The sequence below is a fragment of the Eschrichtius robustus genome, chromosome X, assembly GCF_028021215.1.
Source record: "Eschrichtius robustus isolate mEscRob2 chromosome X, mEscRob2.pri, whole genome shotgun sequence".
NCBI classification, from domain to species: Eukaryota; Metazoa; Chordata; class Mammalia; order Artiodactyla; family Eschrichtiidae; genus Eschrichtius; species Eschrichtius robustus.
Window position 1 is genome coordinate 75,790,427 of NC_090845.1, and position 19,988 is coordinate 75,810,414.

At 34.3% G+C, this 19,988-nt stretch overlaps 1 protein-coding gene across 1 annotated transcript in view; it reads left to right on the top strand.

The window, feature by feature from the left end:
- The window catches only part of DACH2 (dachshund family transcription factor 2), a 596,924-nt gene extending 596,586 nt beyond the window's left edge, over positions 1-338 (top strand). Inside the window, exon 12 of the mRNA XM_068532639.1 lies at positions 235-338. Coding sequence (XP_068388740.1) covers positions 235-338 — 104 coding nt within the window. The remainder of the gene's footprint in view (positions 1-234) is intronic.
- Positions 339-19,988: the final 19,650 nt, after the last annotated feature.

Genomic DNA, 19,988 nt, shown 5'->3' on the forward strand with positions numbered 1-19,988 from the left:
ATATATGTCCAATTGTAAAATTCAGCTATGGTTTATAATTCTCCCTCCTACCATTAAAAACATATAGACAAAAAAAAACCAAAAAACATATAGACATACAAAAAACAAAAACAAAATGCCACCCAAAGTCTCATGTTATCTATAGGACCAAAGCACTGGTGAACAGAGTTTTCACTTTAAATGGAATCAGGAAAAATAGAAATGTACCTTAATATTGAATGTCACTTCTTTCAGATACTGGGATTCCAGATATTGAAATAGAAAACAGTGGAACTCCTCATGATAGTACTGCTATGCAAGGTACAGTAAACAGTGTACTTCTTTCTGTAACTGTTTAATATGTGACCCCTGGGAGTGGGAAGGGGATAAGCTCCTATGTTGATACTTTTCATATAAGGAAAATAAATAAATAAGTTTAACTTTTCTTACTTCATGATAGAGGAAAAAGTTTGCAGTGTTTATTGAGACTATGTATTTAGGGACTAATAATTTTACATACACAATGTGAGCAAATTTCTTGTATGTTTATCCGTTAAAAGGATGTACATTTATATGTAAGGCATATTCTAAAAATGCAAAATGTGAATATAATTTACCTTTCAGAAGTATAAAATAATATGCTTTTTAAATCTCACTACTTTACTGTTTGTAAAAGACACAGGTACAATAATCATAACCTATCAATATTTGCAAAGTATTCTAGGCAACATTTTTATCAATATTTAAGTCCTGATGCTAATTTTAGATACTTTTCAAAACCGACTAAATATGAAAATAAGAGCAGGACTTGTAATACATAATTTGCAGGATTCCCACAACTGTTTAGATCCTTTATAATATTTTTAAAAGTATTTAGTAGTAAGAAAATAGGGAAAACAAATCAATATAGAGTCTCATTGGAGCACAAAGACAGCTAAAAATAAAAATTGAATTTGACCACTGGAGTTTTTCAGTGTCTTTCTAATGCAGTTTTCTAGCCCTCTGTATGTAGATTACATTTATTTTCACATTCATGTCTCACTGTAATAAAAAAGAAAAGGCATCTCCATGAGAATACGATTTCCTAACTTTCAAAAAGGAAGACAGCCGTAGAAAGGTTGCCTGCTGGATGTTTAACTAATCAGCGCCTTTCCACGGTGTAATGACTGGATATCTATGAAGGCAACAGAACTGGATGTGACCAAAAGATCCATGTGGGTTCATCTGTGGGTCACCATTTTGTGTGGCAACTTCAGAAAATTTAGAAATCCTGACTCATGTAGTTTTGCACATCATCTTTGCAAAACCAGGAGTGTTAGAGATCATGGATCTTCTGGTAATGCCTGATTCTGCTGCAGCTGGATAGACCTAATTAATGCATTAACTTTTGTGAAAGCATGCATGTTTAGCTCACTCAATAAAGCTTTTGCTGTTTCTTATCCCTCTTTTGCTTACCTGCTTTCTTCCCTCAACTTAAAGGCTCTGTCTGTGTGAGCAAAGCCAATTTGGATGGGACCCAGTGTTTATCCAATCAGTACACCACAGTGAAACATATAAATAAAGCCCCACTAGTTGTGGTTGCCACCATAGATCTAAGGTAGGGTTGAACAAGTCTGAAGCATTTGACCCATTCTGAATCTTTGACACACATATATAGACCCAGTCTTTAAGGGGCATTGAGCTTGATTGGACCTTTCTTCATGGGATGTAAGGTCAGCTTTGTAACTGTAAGAGGTAAACCATCACTGGGTTGTATCTTTATTATCCTTTAATTATCCTTGATTATCCTTTAATCCTATACTCCCAATTTATTGCTGTTTGTTCAATATATATATATATAATTCTTTTAGTTCACAGTAGTAACATCTTTCCTAACTCTGAGATAAATATAAATTTTTGAACTGTCCTAAAGTTGCTTCATTTCCATGCAACAAACAACAGATAACTTATCCGTGGAAGGTCAGTTAGGTGATATAAGGAAAAGCTAGATTCACTATTTGGCTCAGTTTTTTATTTTAATGGAGTCTGCAAAGAATGGCTTTTGCATATTAATTTGTGCTTAGGAGAGGACACATTTAATATTTGTTTTCAGTGAGCATGCTTTTAATAAGCTCTCCTAGTGTTTACTGGGTAAACAGGAGAGAATTAGCTGTACCTTTAAAAGGATTGAGATGGAACATATTTTAAAGCAAGGGGATTAACTTTTATATCTATTTTTCAAATTACAAATCAAATTGTCTAGCATTTGTGGTTAATATTTTCAATATATGGTAAAGTACGGTGGGTTAATAATTCTTACTAAATGTCTGCCTTTTAGGTTATGTTAAATAGTATTCTTGATAAAAGTGGTAAAAATGAAAAAGTATACATTCTCACATCTCTTAGCACAGCATTTAAGCATGTTAAATGATAAAGTTCCTATCATCAATTTATGAAAAACTAGAGTAAATGCTTTGTATTAATATGAGAGTAGAATCACAATATAATATCTAAAAGAAATTATTTTATGAGCAAAACCAATTTATTCTATTAGCCAGGGGAATAGGTGCCTGAAAATATTATCAGAATTAAATATAATTCATCAAATCAATCAATTCAAATAATTACCAAAAAATCTCAATAATATTACTTTTTGTTTAAGATGTTCAGAATTGAAAGATTACTTTTATATGTACCTATGAACTAGAGAAAATGTATAATGCTTGGAAAACAAAAGGCAAGCTTAACCATTGTTTTTCCATTCTGCCTAATAATTTTGCTCTTGTGTGCTATCGTTCCTTTCTTTTGTGACATATTTTGATACTGTTTTCATCTTTTTCACTTCCCTCAATTACCCATTTCTTAACTTGAAAGATTATTTCCCAGCATTATTTGTGAGGTTCAATTCATGCATGCCAATCCAATGCCATTTCCACAACTCATCTTCATCACAACAAACAATTCCAGCATCAGTGAAGTCTTTTCCTATTGTCAATAGCTCTGCTGGATAGAAATCTGTCATTCTCTTAGTGCTCTTTCTCTGAAATTCAATTAGTCGCTTTGTGACATTTCCTTAAGAGGACTTGGAAGAATGTTGCTTGGCCATCATTAGAAGTAATAAAGTCATATATAGGAGCCTTCGCTGGAGGTCCAGTGGTTAAGACTCCGTGTTTCCAATGCAATGGGCGCAGGTTTGATCCCTGGTCGGGGAACAAAGATCCCACATGCCACGTGGTGTGGCCAAATAAGTAAATAAATAGTAAAATAACTAAAAAATAAATAAACTCATATATAGTTTTATGATAATTTCCACAAACTGCCCATGTACTAGGATTCTTACATGTATTCTAAATCTCTTCAGGTTAGTTATTTTATGTCTTTTATGCTTTGAATGTTTGACAGACAAGGTATCATGCATAGACCACTTTCTGATAAAAGGGTCTCTGTATCCCTTATATTTTAGCAGTCTATGATAGCAACTCCTCCTGTATATTTTAAGGTGATTAAAAAATGAATACACACCCACTCTGATAGCGGTGTCCACTATTGCTGGCAGTGAAGGATATACACTAATATCCTCCCACACAGATTCCCATAACTCAGTTGGGGGCCAACAAGACAGCACATCAACCATCTTATCAACCAATCTCCATTTCACATAAAATAAACATACCGGGTGTCATTAAGTGTACCTTCAGATCAATGATTTTTGCAAATGACATTCAAGTACCATTTGCGTAGTGCATTTTTGCTGATAAAAGCAAATTAAATTAGGACAACTACAAGTGAGCTGATAAAAACTAAAACCGAACAGCAGCACCATTAGCTAACAAAGTAATATTTTCTCTTTACTGCATTCTGCCATTTAGTTATTATCCTATTGGAAATCTAATTATAATCCTTTTACTCCCTAGTCAAACTTCACAGTTTTTGCAAGCTTAGCACTGACAAGTGATTTCATTACCTTTGATTGCCCGTGCCCAGATTGACTTAACTTCACTTGGAGATCTAAAAGCCCTCTCAGTTTCCCAGATTCCCTGTTTGCACTTTACAGCAACAGCTCCTTTAATTAATTAGCATGAACGCAGTAACATGAACTGCTGAACAGAAAATAACATCATTTTATGATCACAGGGAGACTTCTCCTTTTGCATGTTTATACCTTAGTTAACTTTTGTATGACTATATTTCATTGTTCGGGGCTACTGGTACAGTGCATATTTCTTTAGTTTTTGAAAATTGATATCATCATCTTAATAATAATAATAGATAAAACAAATCCAGAATATGAAACTTCTATATTTTAGAAAACAGACAACAGCCTTCATGAACCGACTTTCTAGTAACAAAATAAAATAATGTTTAAAAAAGTTCAGAGGAAATAACATCATAAAGTACAAGGGCACACAATGACGCATTGCTCCCACTTTTGCCACTGCATTTGTTTGGGAAAAAACAAAACAATACAAAAAAGCTAGGAGCTGCTTTTGCAAGAGGAATGCCAATATCTTTGAATAATTTTTACATTTGCTTTTTAGCCTACATGCTTGACAATGACATAAAATGGTTTAACACTGGAATATATTTTTCATCTGATATTTTTTCAGATATATGGTGGAATCTTGAATAATTTTCCCTTCTTTTTGATACTGACACACCAGAAGTAGATAAGAAATCCACCCTACATGTCAAAGTTAAGCAAAATTTGATGAAAAAAATAAACATATTAAACCATTTGTTCCCTCTGAACCATTTTTTTTTCAGAAAAAAAATGTGGGAGCTTATTCAAAGGGTATAAACTTACCGTTCTGATATGTGAAATCCATGATCTCATCTATGCAGCATTTGGTGAAGATGCCACTGAATAATTAAAAGCAAAGTGACTAAAGTGTTATTTGACTCTAAAAGCAACAGACACAATTTTAACATCTCTATGTTAATAAGAACACATTTTACAATGTAATTTAATATACATATATTTATAGTATAGAATTTTAAATATATTTATACTATGAAATATATATGAATATGTATATTCTTATCCATTTTCTCAAAATCAATTTGAACAGTGTTTATCCTTCCTTGACCTTTGACACCTCATTATCTTCTCTCTTTGCTGCTCACTTGGTAACCTAAAACTACATTTTTCCAAAGAGCTTAAGATGCCATACCAATATTTATTGAAAACAATTACCCTTGGGCTAAGATTGTCTTTGCAGGATTTGATAAAATAGAAAGGAAAGTGATGGTAGGGGCAAGTAAGGGGACTGGAAAAGAGAAATCAACATATGATTTCTTGCCATGTATGTGATATGACAAGAAAAACTAAAAGGGGAACAGATAGAATTTCTCTACAGGCTTTTCTCCTAACTCCCACCAGAGTGTGGTTTACATCTTTCTCTAGGGGTTCTATAGACTATTTCCTGCCCTACCCTCATAACCATTAATTTCCCTCCCCTTTAATGTCTTGTCCTGTGTTGAAAGATATACATAGGCACTATAATATTCCCATTGTTAAGTAGAAATGTTCTCTTATAAAGTAGAAATACATAGCATGCCAGCGATTAGAGGGATTGTAGGAAGTGGGTCCCCTTTCCTCATAAATATGCCCATTGAGAGTGGGAGACTTTTACCACCCAGAGAAACTTTACGCAACTGCCATCATAGAGTGTGAAAAGGCTGTAGCACACGGCCCACAGAAAAAATCCTAGCATCTTTCTCTAAAGCAGCAACATTTTTTTCCTGTAAGATTCATTAGATGGCCTCATTCATTTTCCTTTCTATCCCAGGAAGTATTTGTCTCTCATTTTCTTCATCCTCCACAGGATCTTTATTTTAACTGATTGTACTTCCCAACCCATGTCATACCTCTTTGCTGTGAAATACCTGTCAGATTATAGCACACATTATGCTTCTATTTCTTTCTTAGGAGGATGTGACAAACATTACTTGATACTTTAGGGCCTGGTTTTCATGGAGTGGCTTGCACCACTTACCACTGCATTGCTAAAAGAATATTTGCAGTGACTAAAATGCTGTCATGCTAATTATGATAATAACATAAAATCTCATCTACAGATCTAAGACTTACAAGTCTAGCTATATCTCACTCACATAATAGATGAAATTGTAGTTGTAGGGATAGCAAGATAGTGAGACTTGCAAAACAAAATATCAATAGGTTGTTCTGCTACTAAGCATTTTAGAGTCCACAGGGCTAATTCATTAATTAACAGGTCTTTCTGACTATAGTATAGGAAGAGTTGTTTAACACAACTTGTATAACTGTTTAACTAGTCACTTTATGCCCCATCCTCTTTACATATGCAATACAATTTTTTAAGCTGAAGAGTCACCCTATCCCACTTACCAACCCAGATACACCTAAGGAATGTGCAAAAGGAAAGCCTTTCTTGGATTAAAAGTTTAAGTTTTATTTTTCACTTTCACATCTCTGTTTTAATTAAGAAAACAGACAGCATTTTCATAGAAGGCTGTAATCATAGGCCACTGTTGTCACATCACTTAAAAAACAGAATTATTATATTGCTGACATGTTGATGTGTGATGGTTCTATGCCAAGATGCTTATCACTCTTGGAATGAGGAATTGATATTCTAAAATTGGAACAGTGAAAAAAAGAAAGACAATACCTAATATTTGTATAACCTGGTGAAATTTTGCCATTTTTTTCTTTTTTCTTTTTTGGGGGGCTTAATTTTAAAAGGTAATTTATTGGGTGACTTAACTGACACTTCAAAGGATAGATTCAGGCCTGGCTGGATCCATAAACCCAAATAATAAATCCATTCAAAATGTCTCCCTTCCCAGCTCCTCCCAGTCTCCCTTCACTTTGAAGACTTTGATTTTTTCTTTTTAGATTTGGCTACGTTTTCTTGTTCCATTGCATAAAATGTTGCAAGTCCAGGCTTATTGCTAGCTCTCTCATTGGTAACATATTCCATCATAAAGAGGAACTTGTCTTTGTGCCATTCTTAATACACACATCCTCTAGCAGGATTACTCCTGTGTGATATTTAAGAAAGGTATAATTAACCCCTATTTTATAAGTAGGAAAATAACCCAAGAGAAGTTAATTGGCTTGCTATTGGTAATGGATTCTAAAACACAGGAATCTTAACTCCCTTACCCATTGTTTTCACTCTCAATCCATATTGATAATATCACTATCAATCCAAATCTGTAAAAATCTCTCATAGTTAGTAAGCTAGCTAGGATATTTAACTAGACTTTAATATTCTCCCATGCAAAACAATGCAGCAGGGCTGGGGTGGGGAATGACTTCTCCAGTTTGTAGTTAATTAACCAAAATAGACTAAAGCCAACTATAATTTAATAATCACTTCTGCCTTAAAACTTTGCAGAGATTGGGGTAATACAAAAATTACACAAATGCAATCTCTCTTTTCTATTTAAAACTGTGTAGAGAAGCTGAAGTAGGAGTAGAAAAAAACTCTTCTATTTGTGGCTAAACTCACATCACCCTATTGGAACTAGACCTTAACAGATTTTCAGTTATCTAATTTTAGGCTAGGATTCCTTTCTGTGGGCCATTAGCAGAAAGTTTTATTTGTTGCTCTCAGGAAATTTTTTCTCATTTTTGATGGCCATGTAACATTCAATTTTGGAAATTAAAGTGAATTTAAAGAAAAACGTTGTTTAGAATTTTTTACAGACCTCCTTGACATTCCTTAACCTGTTAATCACAAAGTTTATGATTTACTTGTTTAATGTTTGAAGATTAACACTAGTAGTAATCCACATACTTAAGTTGGAATCTACTTTACCTCAGTAATACAAATGGTTATTTGGACAACGCTTTCACCAATTCCTCTATTAGCTTTTAAGAAAGCATCGTTTTTTTTATAAGCATTTCTTCTCTATTTCCCTATTCTCCCATAATTTAAGTGCTCTTATTTTCTTTAAAACAATACAAATGAATGTCATGTTGATCTTAGCATTGGTGAGTAACTATTTAAAATGAGTGAGGCCAGGGAGATCAGCTCCATGCTTTGTGACCACCTAGAGGGGTGGGATAGGGAGGGTGGGAGGGAGGGAGATGCAAGAGGGAAGAGATATGGGGATATATGTATATGTATAACTGATTCACTTTGTTATAAAGCAGAAACTAACACACCATTGTAAACCAATTATACTCCAATACAGATGTTAAAAAAAATTAAAAAATAAAAAAATAAAATGAGTGAGGCAAAACCTGCAACTCAAATCTTACAATCTCTTGGTAACTGCATTTCAAACTTCTATGGGAAATGTTGGATGTGGTCGTTTTTAACGTTGTTCAAATTAACATTTAATGTTTTTCCATTACTCTCATTTTCATTTTTCTCCATATTTTGATTCCATTTTATGATTACTTTGAATTGAGGAATTACAGTGTTTTTCTAACAGTTCAGCATACAAAAGGAGTAGTTAAAAGTTATAAAAAGAAGAACATAGTTCTACTTTTAAATATTACGTTAAGAATTTTCCTGGCGGTCCAGTGGTTAAGACTGTGCTTCCACTACAGAGGGCGCGGGTTCAGTCCCTGGTCGGGTAAATAAGATCCCACAAGCTGAGTGGTGCAGCCAAAAAATAAATAAATAAAAAGCTAAAACCAGCCTAAAAAACAAAAACAAACAAAAGCTAAAACTATAAAGCTTCTAGAAGAAAACTTAGGAGAGTATCTTTGCAAACTTTGGTTAGGCAAAGTCTTTTTAGAAAGGACATAAAAAGCACTAACTATGAAAAATTGTTAATTGGGTTTCATAAAAGATTTTAAAATCTGTTCGTCCAAAGATGTCAAGAAAATCTAAAGACAAGTCAAAGACTGGGAGGAAATATTTACATTACATACAGCCAATGAAAGACTTGTGTTCAGAGTATATAAATAATTTGTGCAACTCAATAATAAAAATAAAAAATAATTATTACATTAAAATATTTCCAATATGCATCCTATACAAATCTCAAGTAAATTTGACCTTATAAAACATTTTGTAACTATGTACTTATGGAAGGTAGGTGATAACGACCCTAGATTTTTTTACAGCAATGACATAGACACGTAAGTAGCTTACCTCTTTTTACCATGACATCATCTACAACAAGAAGTAGTGAAAGAATATGGCATTCCACATATGACATAAGTGCTTAGAATGGCTTAGTATGGCTCCTAACATAGTCAGCATTCCATGAATACTAGTTTTTTATTTATTCTCCTTTCCTTTTCTTTCTCTTCCCTGCTGGAAAGTAGAGTTCAAATATTTCTAGAGCTCTTAGTGTAGCTCAAAATTTGCAGGTCTGTGTATTGAACACATGCAATTTTGTTGCTATTTTATAACTGGTCTATAGGAGGCACAATGAAGTGGTGGGAAGAAGTCTAGTAGTCAAGATTTCTCAGTTACTAACTGGCTAACTCTGTTAACTAACCCTGAGAAGTCATTCAATTTCTCTCTCCCTTAATTTTAGTAAAATAGTAATATTTGCCTAATCCTCCTCGCCAATAAGTTAGATCCATACTCTTTGACAAGTATAAGTACAGTATATTATTATTACTATGCCCTATAAAATACATATGAAGTTAACATTTGTGTTTGTATATGTAGATTTTAATAAGGGTGAAATAAATGGCATATAATTGATATATAAAACCATCTCTAAAACATATGTTCTTCAGTATATAGTTGTGGTAAATATATTTTTATATTTTATCCCCATATGAGAATAGGAAGATAGCCATATCCCTTTCTAGGGTGTTTCTTACAAGAACTAGAGATTAAATAAAAAAGAAAAGTGTATATTAAAGAATTAATTCACAAAAACAAAGTGAGTTAAACGCAAGTGAGAGAGGTTGATACTCCATTATTATACCATTTGCAAAGAAAAAATGACTTTTACTGGTCTTTGTTTTGATTAAAGTATAAGTCAGACATTTTTTAGGGCTAATAAGGCTAAGTGGTTATTATTTTCACTAAACCTCCATTTTTTTTGAAAAAGTGCTACATTATAAAATAAGCCCTAGATCTTTCTGAAAAATGACTCTAAAACAATGCTTTTCTCTAGAGAAAGAGGAATCAAATGCTATACTTTTATTTATCTGCCCCTATCTTACAAAGATCTACTTTTCCTACTCTCAGATTAGAAGCACTGTATTTATATTACTGTACTAATATCTAACTGGACCCCAAACTAACCTCACTACTGTTGCTTATTTGATTTGAGAATGTCCCATTCTGAACATGTTTGACAATTGAAGTAAAGTTCATACAAATAATCGCATATTTAATTTGGATTGAACATAAGGCTAAAGTGGAGCATTAACCAGCATGTTTTTTTTTTCTTTCTTTCTCTTACTCAGGTCAGGAAAACATGATCTTTTAAATGTGATCTTATTTAGTGCCAAATAACATAATGCCCATTTGAAAATTAGAAACATATCACTAATTAAGCAACTTCAAGAAAACAGAAAGAATAAAACTTAATACTTAGCAGGAGAAATCTTTTATAAAATATTGGCATCTGTTCAAGAATAAGTTAGCTACCCACCAAAAGAAAGGTTTGATAGCTCAAAGTACGCCTGTGATGAAGCCTAGTATTTTTAAGGAAATCCCTTTGTTTATATAAGTGAATTAGTGGTGAGGCAACATTTGGAAGGAAATATGAGCCCTGGGTAGAAAATATAATTTTTTCTAAACTTAAATGTAAGCCTTCAAAAATGTTATAGACATGTTTCTTGGTAATTTTCAAAAAATAAATAGTGAGAAGTTACTTTTAAATAACCATCCTGTCAGGGAAGGAAATCTCATCCTGAAAGGAAATTGCAATCATTAACAAAGATTTTGATTCAGAGAAAACGGTGTGGATCTTTACTCATGTTTTAGACTGTGAAGGGGAAAAACAACCCTTTTTAAATGGCTTGCTTATTAAGCTAGTCATGCATTTCACTGCAGGTTGTAAAGCAGTAGAACATGCACAAGAGGCTCATAAGCATATTTTAGAGTTAGGAAATATCATTTACACCATTTTTATATTGTTAATATCGCACCCAGAGAATTTGCTTAAACTTCAAATTACTGTAAATCTACAGTTTTGCTCACCTTTGTATAATTTTGTTTTTAATAGAACGAGGCCCACATCAATGAATATATGATTAAGGGATATGTGTAATAAAATAATACATTTATTACACACAGATTTATTCAAATCTTGAACATATATGGCACAGCAAAATACTATAAAGCCAGTTTGTGGTTTTTAGTGAAGTTCATTGAGTAGATTTTGGATTTTCTTTGTTGGAATGAAATTTTGACCGGTTTTATTGTTTTTTCTGTGCAGCCTGAACACTGATGCCGGAACTCCAACTGATCATAGGCACGAATAGGGTGCTGTAGCAGTTACCTGCTTATCTAGTGCTGTAATTCTTTAAAATTCATACTCAAATTCTTAAAATATGGAACCATCTATTACTATTTGTTCATTACTGATAATTAGAACCTTGCACGTACAGGAAAAATGTGTTAGAGAATGGGCTTCACAAGTGTTTAGGGGATAATCATAATGATGACTGAACATGATACTTTACACTTCTATAACCCTTTTCTTCCATGGAGTTCATAGTGCTTCATAAACATTATCACATTAAACCACAGAGCATCCTAGTGGGGTAAGTAGGTGGAAGAATTTTTAAGACATAGAAAATTCTATTTCTAAATGCTGTGACAGAAATTAAAATACAGACACACCCACTTTAAGCTGTGATTACTATGAAATAGCTTTATATTTGGCTGACCCGAGATTTAACAGGAATTAACATGAGGAGGTAATTCATTTGTGCAAATGATCTATATTTGTTAGCATTGCTTTGGAGATCACCTTTCTGAAAGAAACACGTTACCTGTACAGTTCTCTAAGGAAATACGGAGAGTTCTAGTTTGTAGGTTTTACCACACTTAGTTCTTCCTTTGATTTGTTGATGGTGGAGCAAGTCATTTAACACCTTTCTACTAGTAAAGAAGGCAATGATAAAAACACATACCTAAGCAACTAAAAATACCTCTTTTATTTTTTTCTGCTCTCCTTCCATCTCCAATACTGTTTCCTCTTCATCAAGCTATCAACAAGCAAACAGACTGAAAAATCTATACACCTAAGAATGGAGAAAGGCAGATATGATGGGTCAGTCACATCATGGATATTTTCCACTGCTCACCCTCTGGTCTAGACATGGCCAGATGCCTAAGATGTTCCAGTCATTAGAACCCAATGGGTCATTTGGCTTGAATTGCCCAGGAAATGGCCTGAAATATTTTTAACTGTTTACTTAATGGAGACCTGGCCAAAGGCTGGTGGCAAATACTTGTCATCATTATTTTCATGCCTCCTAAGAATCTAATAGAGCAGTATTCCAATGTGCTAAATAGTAGTCTAGTGATCAAAAAATTAACTCCCCTCCTAAAGTGCCCTCTTTACACCAAGCAAAACCTAATCCATTGTGCTATTTTTACATCTGCCCTCGAACTAAATTCTGATGTGACAGAAGTATCACTCATCATATGCAAAAGTCCAACTGAGTTTTTATCAATTCTCCAATAATCAGTTCCCTGTGGCAGTACATGAAATTTCTACTGGAATGCCCAGCTTCCCTACACATTTTAAAATATCACATTAATTCATATCAGTGTGACATTCCAGTCATTCCATGCTCTGAAGGAATTTTTTCTAAGGCTTCTGGTTCTCTCTACATACTGTAGAAGATCTATTGTGTAGAGTAGGTATGTTGCTTTAACCTAATTCAGTGAAATAGTGCCAAATTAGAAATAAATCATGGAGAAGGACCGAGGCAAATAAAATTTTTTAGAACGTTATTAATATCAGATATCTGAATTGAATAACAAAGAGGTGTGACTTAAAAAATAACATCCAGAAACGTCTCATTATTTGATAGTCAAACAGGATATATTGAACTATAGGGGAAATTGAACAGCATTTTCAAATTAATTAAGTTACTGAAAAATAAACAAATATCTTTTTAAAAATAGATATGTTAATTGACTTTGGTTGAACTATAAGGAATCCTCGTGCATATTCTTCTGGCCTTTTTCTACATACCTGCCTTCTTTGTGATGCCTGATTTTAGCTTTTTTTTTTTTTTCATAAGCTTCAGATATATACCACAAAAGGCAAGTCTCACACTTACTTGAGTTTGTAACAACCAGGTGTGACCCTTTAAAGATAACTTATCAGCAGAGGCTCATCTCCTGTATGGAGGAGGACACACCAGACTCCTGTGCCATGGGGTATGCCCATGTCAGGCAGTGCTGTGCTAAGCGAGGGACTGTATGGGCCTTCTATTTTATTTTTAAAATGGTCACATTTGTGTGTATTGAATCCCCCTTTTACTTATCTGATATATCTTAAAGCAATAAACTCTGCCAGCTCTCTTGAAATGTCAGTGTGTGTCACTCCTTGTAAGTTCCCAAGCTCCCTAACATTCCTCTGGAGAGGCTTTGTTCATTGCTCTTCCTGATCTTTAATCTTGTTTACATCCAGAATGCATATTAGATCATCTCTGTTTGGAGCTCAAGTACAAACCCTTTTAAAAACATGAAACATTCAATTACTAATTAGCTGTTTCTTGTTCCTAATGAAGTGAGCATGCCAGGTTTGGATTAAAATTCAGCTACTGCTCTCCTCTGTTTATGGTTCCAGATGTTTTTGTTTTACATAGGAGTTTACTTTGACAGCTACTACTAAATGATAAATCACTCATATTATAGCTGAAATGCATTTTGAAATTGAAATGTGGCAAACTTTGAGATTGCTCCAAGGATCAGTGTCAGTTAGCAGGTCAATATAGGCTCCTTCCATATGATCACAGTATTGGCATATGTAGAAGAGTAACAGAATCTGTGTCAACATTGTACAGCATGCTACACAAGAATCTATTTTGCTACTATCCTCTAAATTAGGAGAAAAAAGTTTAACTACTGTGAAATCTCAACTTATTTTATTCTAAGTAGAAAAATTGATTCATATTAATACTGTCTTCTGCTGGCCTAGTTTTTCTTTGGATTTTTGAACTGCTGTGGAAACACTTCCTGATAGGCCTTATAAACTGGAACATTTAATGAAGGGTGTGGGCAAATATGTTTGTCTTTTTTAACAAAGACAAAAATTAAACATAATAAAGGAGGGCGATTTTTCAGAAACTGCATTTTTCTAAAGGACAGATGGTGATTGCTTTTTGCCATTTGTTACTGTGTTTATGTACTTTTTTTTTTTTTTTTACAGGATGTTACTTTGTTTTACCATTGCTTTCAAATTTGTAATGTTCTCAATTTGTATTGCATGATTTAAGTTTTAACTATATTGTATAAATTTCAATTCTGGTAAAATGAGTGTCTGCTATTTGATGTTGAAGAGCTTTCTTTTGACATTTAGGCTGTGTATACAGAGGATGAGGTAGACTGGAAAATGAGCAACTATCTGGTGAATTTTATCAGAATAAATATTCTCAGACACCACAAAGGAGTCTGAGCAATTCTCTGGGGTGACAGACTACTACACAGTTTCCCAAAATTCAAGCTTTGTTTTCTTCTTCCCTGGAAAAGTTCAGGTGAATTCCATGGGCTCTTAGGCAAAATGCCTGGTTGCCCTCTAATGAAGTCTGAACCTCCAGGTGGTCTAACATAGAACCACATTCTTTTATTCTTCTATTACCTTACCACATCTTTATTTTTGGTTTTGAGGTATTATCCAGAAAACTCCACTGACTCGCAATACCTCTGACACAGAAAGAAAAAATATTTTAAAGATTTTATACATTAAAGGGGTATGTCTTCCTCCTGACAGTGCTAAGCTTTGACTATACTGAATTAATATTTTAGATGAGGCATATCAGTCCAACAATGATAATGTATTTTCCTTTATATGTGAAGATGATACAAACATAGACTTTAAGTGTTTTTTAAGCCTGGGTGATGGATTTGTACTGATCATCCACACTTTCTTTCCTTGTTCCGCTTTTGTCACCAAAAGCCAATTTTTATGAGGTAGCTGGATAGAGACTGGGGCTATAAGCCATGGCTATGGAAAAGAGGAAAGTTAGACAAAAAGAGGTGGAATTGTTTTTGGAAATTGTTTCCAACTATAACTTTTACCCACACCATCAAATATTTTCTAACTCTAGGATGGTATGGATTCTTTTGATTACCAATATTTAAATAGATACCATTTCACTAAACACTATGGTTAAAATGATATTCAGAACTTGTCTCCCTTCATGCAGTATACATGGACAGTTAACCTGGGAAGAGGAAACTAAATGTTTCATCAAAGCTGTCATCACCTTATATCATAACCAGACATTCCTTTTTCCTTGTTTTGGTAAACCATATGGATCTCAAACATAGCATTCTGTACAAAAGGAAAAGTAAAGTAGATAACAATAGACATCATAGTTTATGAAGAGTCTTCTCAGTCTTTGATGTCTTCAGTGCAGTGGAAAGAAGAAAAGAAGCTGTAGCACGCAACTTGAAGGATCTTTGAAAACTGACACATTAACATATAGAAGTGTTAAGAAATTTTAAATTTTACCAATATTAAATCAAGCCTGTAACATCAGATCATTTAAGTTCGTGAAGATAGAAGTTTAGTATTTTAAAGCACGTATTAGAATTATACCTCAGAAAAACTAACTTGTTTTCTTTTTTTTAAAGGAGGTAACTATTACTATTTAGCAATGGCACAACAGTTTTATTCGTCCTGAAAGGTCCTCGCTGACTTTACATAAATGAAGATGCTTGTGATTCCAGTTTATCTCTGAAACTATTCAACATGGAGTTAATTCAATTGTGTTTATCAGCAAAGCTTTGTTTACTGAAGCAGTTATTCAATCTATATTACATTTTTTTAAAGAAAGAGCGTGTGTACATTTTAAAAGCAATGACGTAAACTTTGTTTTTGCAATTGATTGACCAATTTAAGAATATGAGCTAAATCCCAATGACTAAAGTAACTTGACCATATTTGATGCTTTTCTATGCTCACTTCAGCTTGGCTTTTTGTCTTCTAAGGGAAAAAATGTGGTAGTGTGTTAGAGACTAGAAACATATGTATGGTTTCTCTGTTCTACCATATATTAAGTTAAAGTACACCTTCTTTGTTAAAAATGTACTTGCTAAACTTCAGCAAAATAAAAACATTTTGACTTTGTCAATTGAACTGAGTGTTTATTTTCAATTTGCCAACTGTAATTATTGAAGTGGAGTCAGAGCCCAAATCAAAATATAGGAACTAAGAACATGTTTGCAAAGCTTCCTCTGGTTTGTTTATTTCTAAACAAATATGAACATACATCTTACACCATTTCACCTGTTGAAACAATTGTCTCCAATTGTTCTTATTGAATCGCACACGACATTGCCTTTTCCTGGCTGTGTGTGCTTTTAAACCTGCTTCCAGGAGGAAGGGTTGTACTGGGAAGCAGGAAAAATGTGGTGAATCCAGCTGGAAAATATTTTCTGAATATCTATTATTTCAAAAGAGTTTCTCCCGTTTTCAGTGGTGAACAAAAATATGAAGGGCATGCATCTACTTGGGGCCAAAGAAAATCCAGGTCTCCCTGTACCTCCAAATAGTCATTATAGGCTAATGAAAAATGAAAGCAAGTGAAAAAAAGAGCCTAATGATAAGCCAAAACCATAGCCCTGCCCTACAGCTTATCTAATTTGTCTCCACCTTCTCCTTGGTTCATTTCCACTTATATCCTGGAGGTCACCCAAATTCTGGTTCACCAAGGAACCCACAGTTTTTCCTGTGCAGTGCCACTTCCACTCCTCACCCTTTCTTATAAAAGTGTGTTGTATCCCAAAATGCTTCTAGCTGGCCAGCCAAAGACTGTAGGTCTTCTGTTTGGGAACTGCTTTCTTCCACAAATATTTCCTCTCACCATCAGCTCATCATCATCCTTGTTTATGGAATTTTTAAGAGTCCTGAAAGGGCTAAAGCTCTTCCTCTGCTCTAGAGGTGAAAGATTCCTAAGGATTTTTGTTGGTTAAACAGGTGTGCTCTGGTAGTGTACCCTGTCCCCACCATAGCACAATAAGCAGGATACCAAATAGTTAATCATATGATATTCAGGGTCGCATTATTTAAAGCTTAATGCAATGATCAGAGGAGGTCTGTGCCATTAGCTGCCCAACTCTCAGGGGTCCAGGTGCCCAATACTATCTGTGGTTTAGCCTCATCTGCTAGAAGTTATTCACACTGGCTTAACATTGATGGGGGTGATTTGATTCTGGGTCGCATAGATAACTGGGACTTGTTGAGAAGTGGTGCAACTATAGGAATCTCCTGGTTATTTGGATCCCAGTTCATTGGCCCATCTGGAAAGAAAGAGCCAGATAATTACCTGGAGTGAAACCCACCCTGCACCACCATGTTTCCTGGGATAGGATTGCTTGCCATTTCAAAGCAAACCCTTGACCACCCTTCCACAGTCTCCTCCTCACTACTTCCTTCCTCCTCCAACAACATAAGAACCTTAAGAAAAGAAGCTGGGTATAGGATAGGAATTCCTTCATTGCAGGGCAGTGGTTTCACTCTATGTCAATTCTTTCTCAGGTATAGACTGTCTTCTAGGGTTGGGAGGATCACTGTTACATCATTGCCCTTGCACTTTCTTTAGAAAACATACAGATTACATTCATCCTGAGACTATGGCTAGAGGAGCTGGATCAGTCTCATACAAACTTAAGGGACTCTGATCTCAAGTTCACTGCTTGTGGAGTAATGGTGGGAGAACACAACTGCTCTCACCTCCACACATACAGTACCTTCATGTATAAATACAATCCTAGTATAAGAGAAGCACCTAACCTTTTGGGGAATCCAATTGTTGTCACTCTTCCCAGCTAACTAATACATGTATAAATGAACCCCAAGGGATTTGGTCGTGAAGGCCCCCTCCACCAACAAACACCAACATTGTGCCTTCTTACTCAGGGAAAATTGTCTCTGCGAATAGCATTGCAAAAATAACTTCCAGGGACTTCCTTGGCAGTCCAGTGGTTAAGACTCCACGCTTCCAATGCAGGGGATGAGGGTTCGATCCCTGGTTGGGGAACTAAGATCCCACATGCCGCGGGGTGCGGCCAAAAAAAAAAGAAAGAAAAAAAAAAGAATAACTTACAATAGAATGTTAGATTAGGAAATGAGTGGGAGGGTCTTCAAAAGCCATCAATTGCCTGACATCTCAAGGGTAGGCACACAATTACAATTATTTGAACAATTATAATGCCACAGAGCTACTATTTGTTAGCCAGCTCTCAGTATTAGAAAGGTCAAAACTGATATTGAACCAAAATTTTGCCACTTCAACTTGAACTTGGTGAAGGAAAACCATCCCCAATTACACACATAGCTAGTCACTCCTTATTTAAAATGATAGAAGTCCATCAGATATTATAGGTATTGGAAAATGAAAAAGCATAGTTTCATTCCTCTTTGCATTCATGTGTGTGCATGTGTGCACACACACAGTATATACACACAAAACATGTCTTCTTTTCTTTGTCAATGAATTATTGAAATCGAATTTGGACATTTAAAAAAATTCACCTGATTCAATTCTCCCTTGAAGTATATGAGCAGCTAAATTATGAGATACAAAAAGAAAGTCAAGTATAAAGATAGTTGATTATCATTGGGTAGGGTGGTAGTCATTTCAAATATAAAATGCCTAAATGTTGATGATAATTCTGAATCTCAACTCTTTAAAGGTTTAAATAAAAAGTCCCCTTTCTTGGCCTCCGCTAGCCATGTAAGATTTCCCTTTTTTATACATTATCTAAGTATATTGCAATACTTCTCTAAAGTTTCTAGTTTTAAACTAAATAATAGTAGAATTGGGAATACAGACCTGGGACCTTGTTTTAAGCCCTGATACATTAGAAGTACAGGAAGCAGAGATTCCAGAAAGGCAAATGTACTGATTTAGCAATGGTAAGGCTGCCTGGTATATCTGGCATATTTATTAAAATCTTTGGAATAAATCTATCGACAACTTCTCTCACTTTAATCAGAGAACCATGGTGACCAGTATGCACTACAATAAGCACAGATGCAGTTGAACTCAACTAATGAACTTTTCAGGCCGTGCCATGATAATTCATTATATTATGATGGGGAAAATATTTCTTTACCTTTGGATGATTTTTTTTTTAATAAAACGAGTTAAAATACTTTGGGTAAAATGTATGCTTAAAAATACGTTAGAGCTTGACTCTTGGATTGCCATGGCATCTGAGTTTAGCAGAATGTGAATGAAGATCTTTGAAATTCCAAAGCAACATGAACACACCAAAAAAATCTATCTTAATTAGTCAAGGGGGAGAATGAAAATTAAAAGAAAGTATTTAGGTGCAATTCAATGTCAAACATTGAAAATATAATTTTTATGTAACAAAAAATTCCAATAGAGTTAAAGCAACTTCCAATTGAGTTAAAGGGTTTGCATTATAAATAACTAGAAATCACTATAAATGCTAAATAATTAAATGTCAATGTGCATGGTACAAAGGCTAAAGGAGAAAGAACATGTTATATGCAAGGATAATGGGCAGTCATTATGAAACTTGAATAGAGGACTAAAGAACAAGTAGGACTGGGGGTGGGTGAAGATAAGAGATCAGCACCTACGAAGCCAGAGAGTAAGAAATTGTAGTGGATTGACATATATACACTAATATGTATAAAATGGATAACTAATAAGAACCTGCTGTATAAAAAAATAAATAAAATTTAAAAATAAAAAAAAAATGTACAATGCAAGAGGCATTTATGATTCTTAAGCTGAATCTTATGTAATGGTTTAAAATAAATGCATCCTTATAAAAAAAAGAAAAGAAAAAATTGGAGCGGTATGTACTATTCATGAAACAGTGAGGAATCCAGTAAAAGGAAGCACAGAATCTTGTCCAACCTTAGTGGAGATAAGGTTTGGTAGTTAA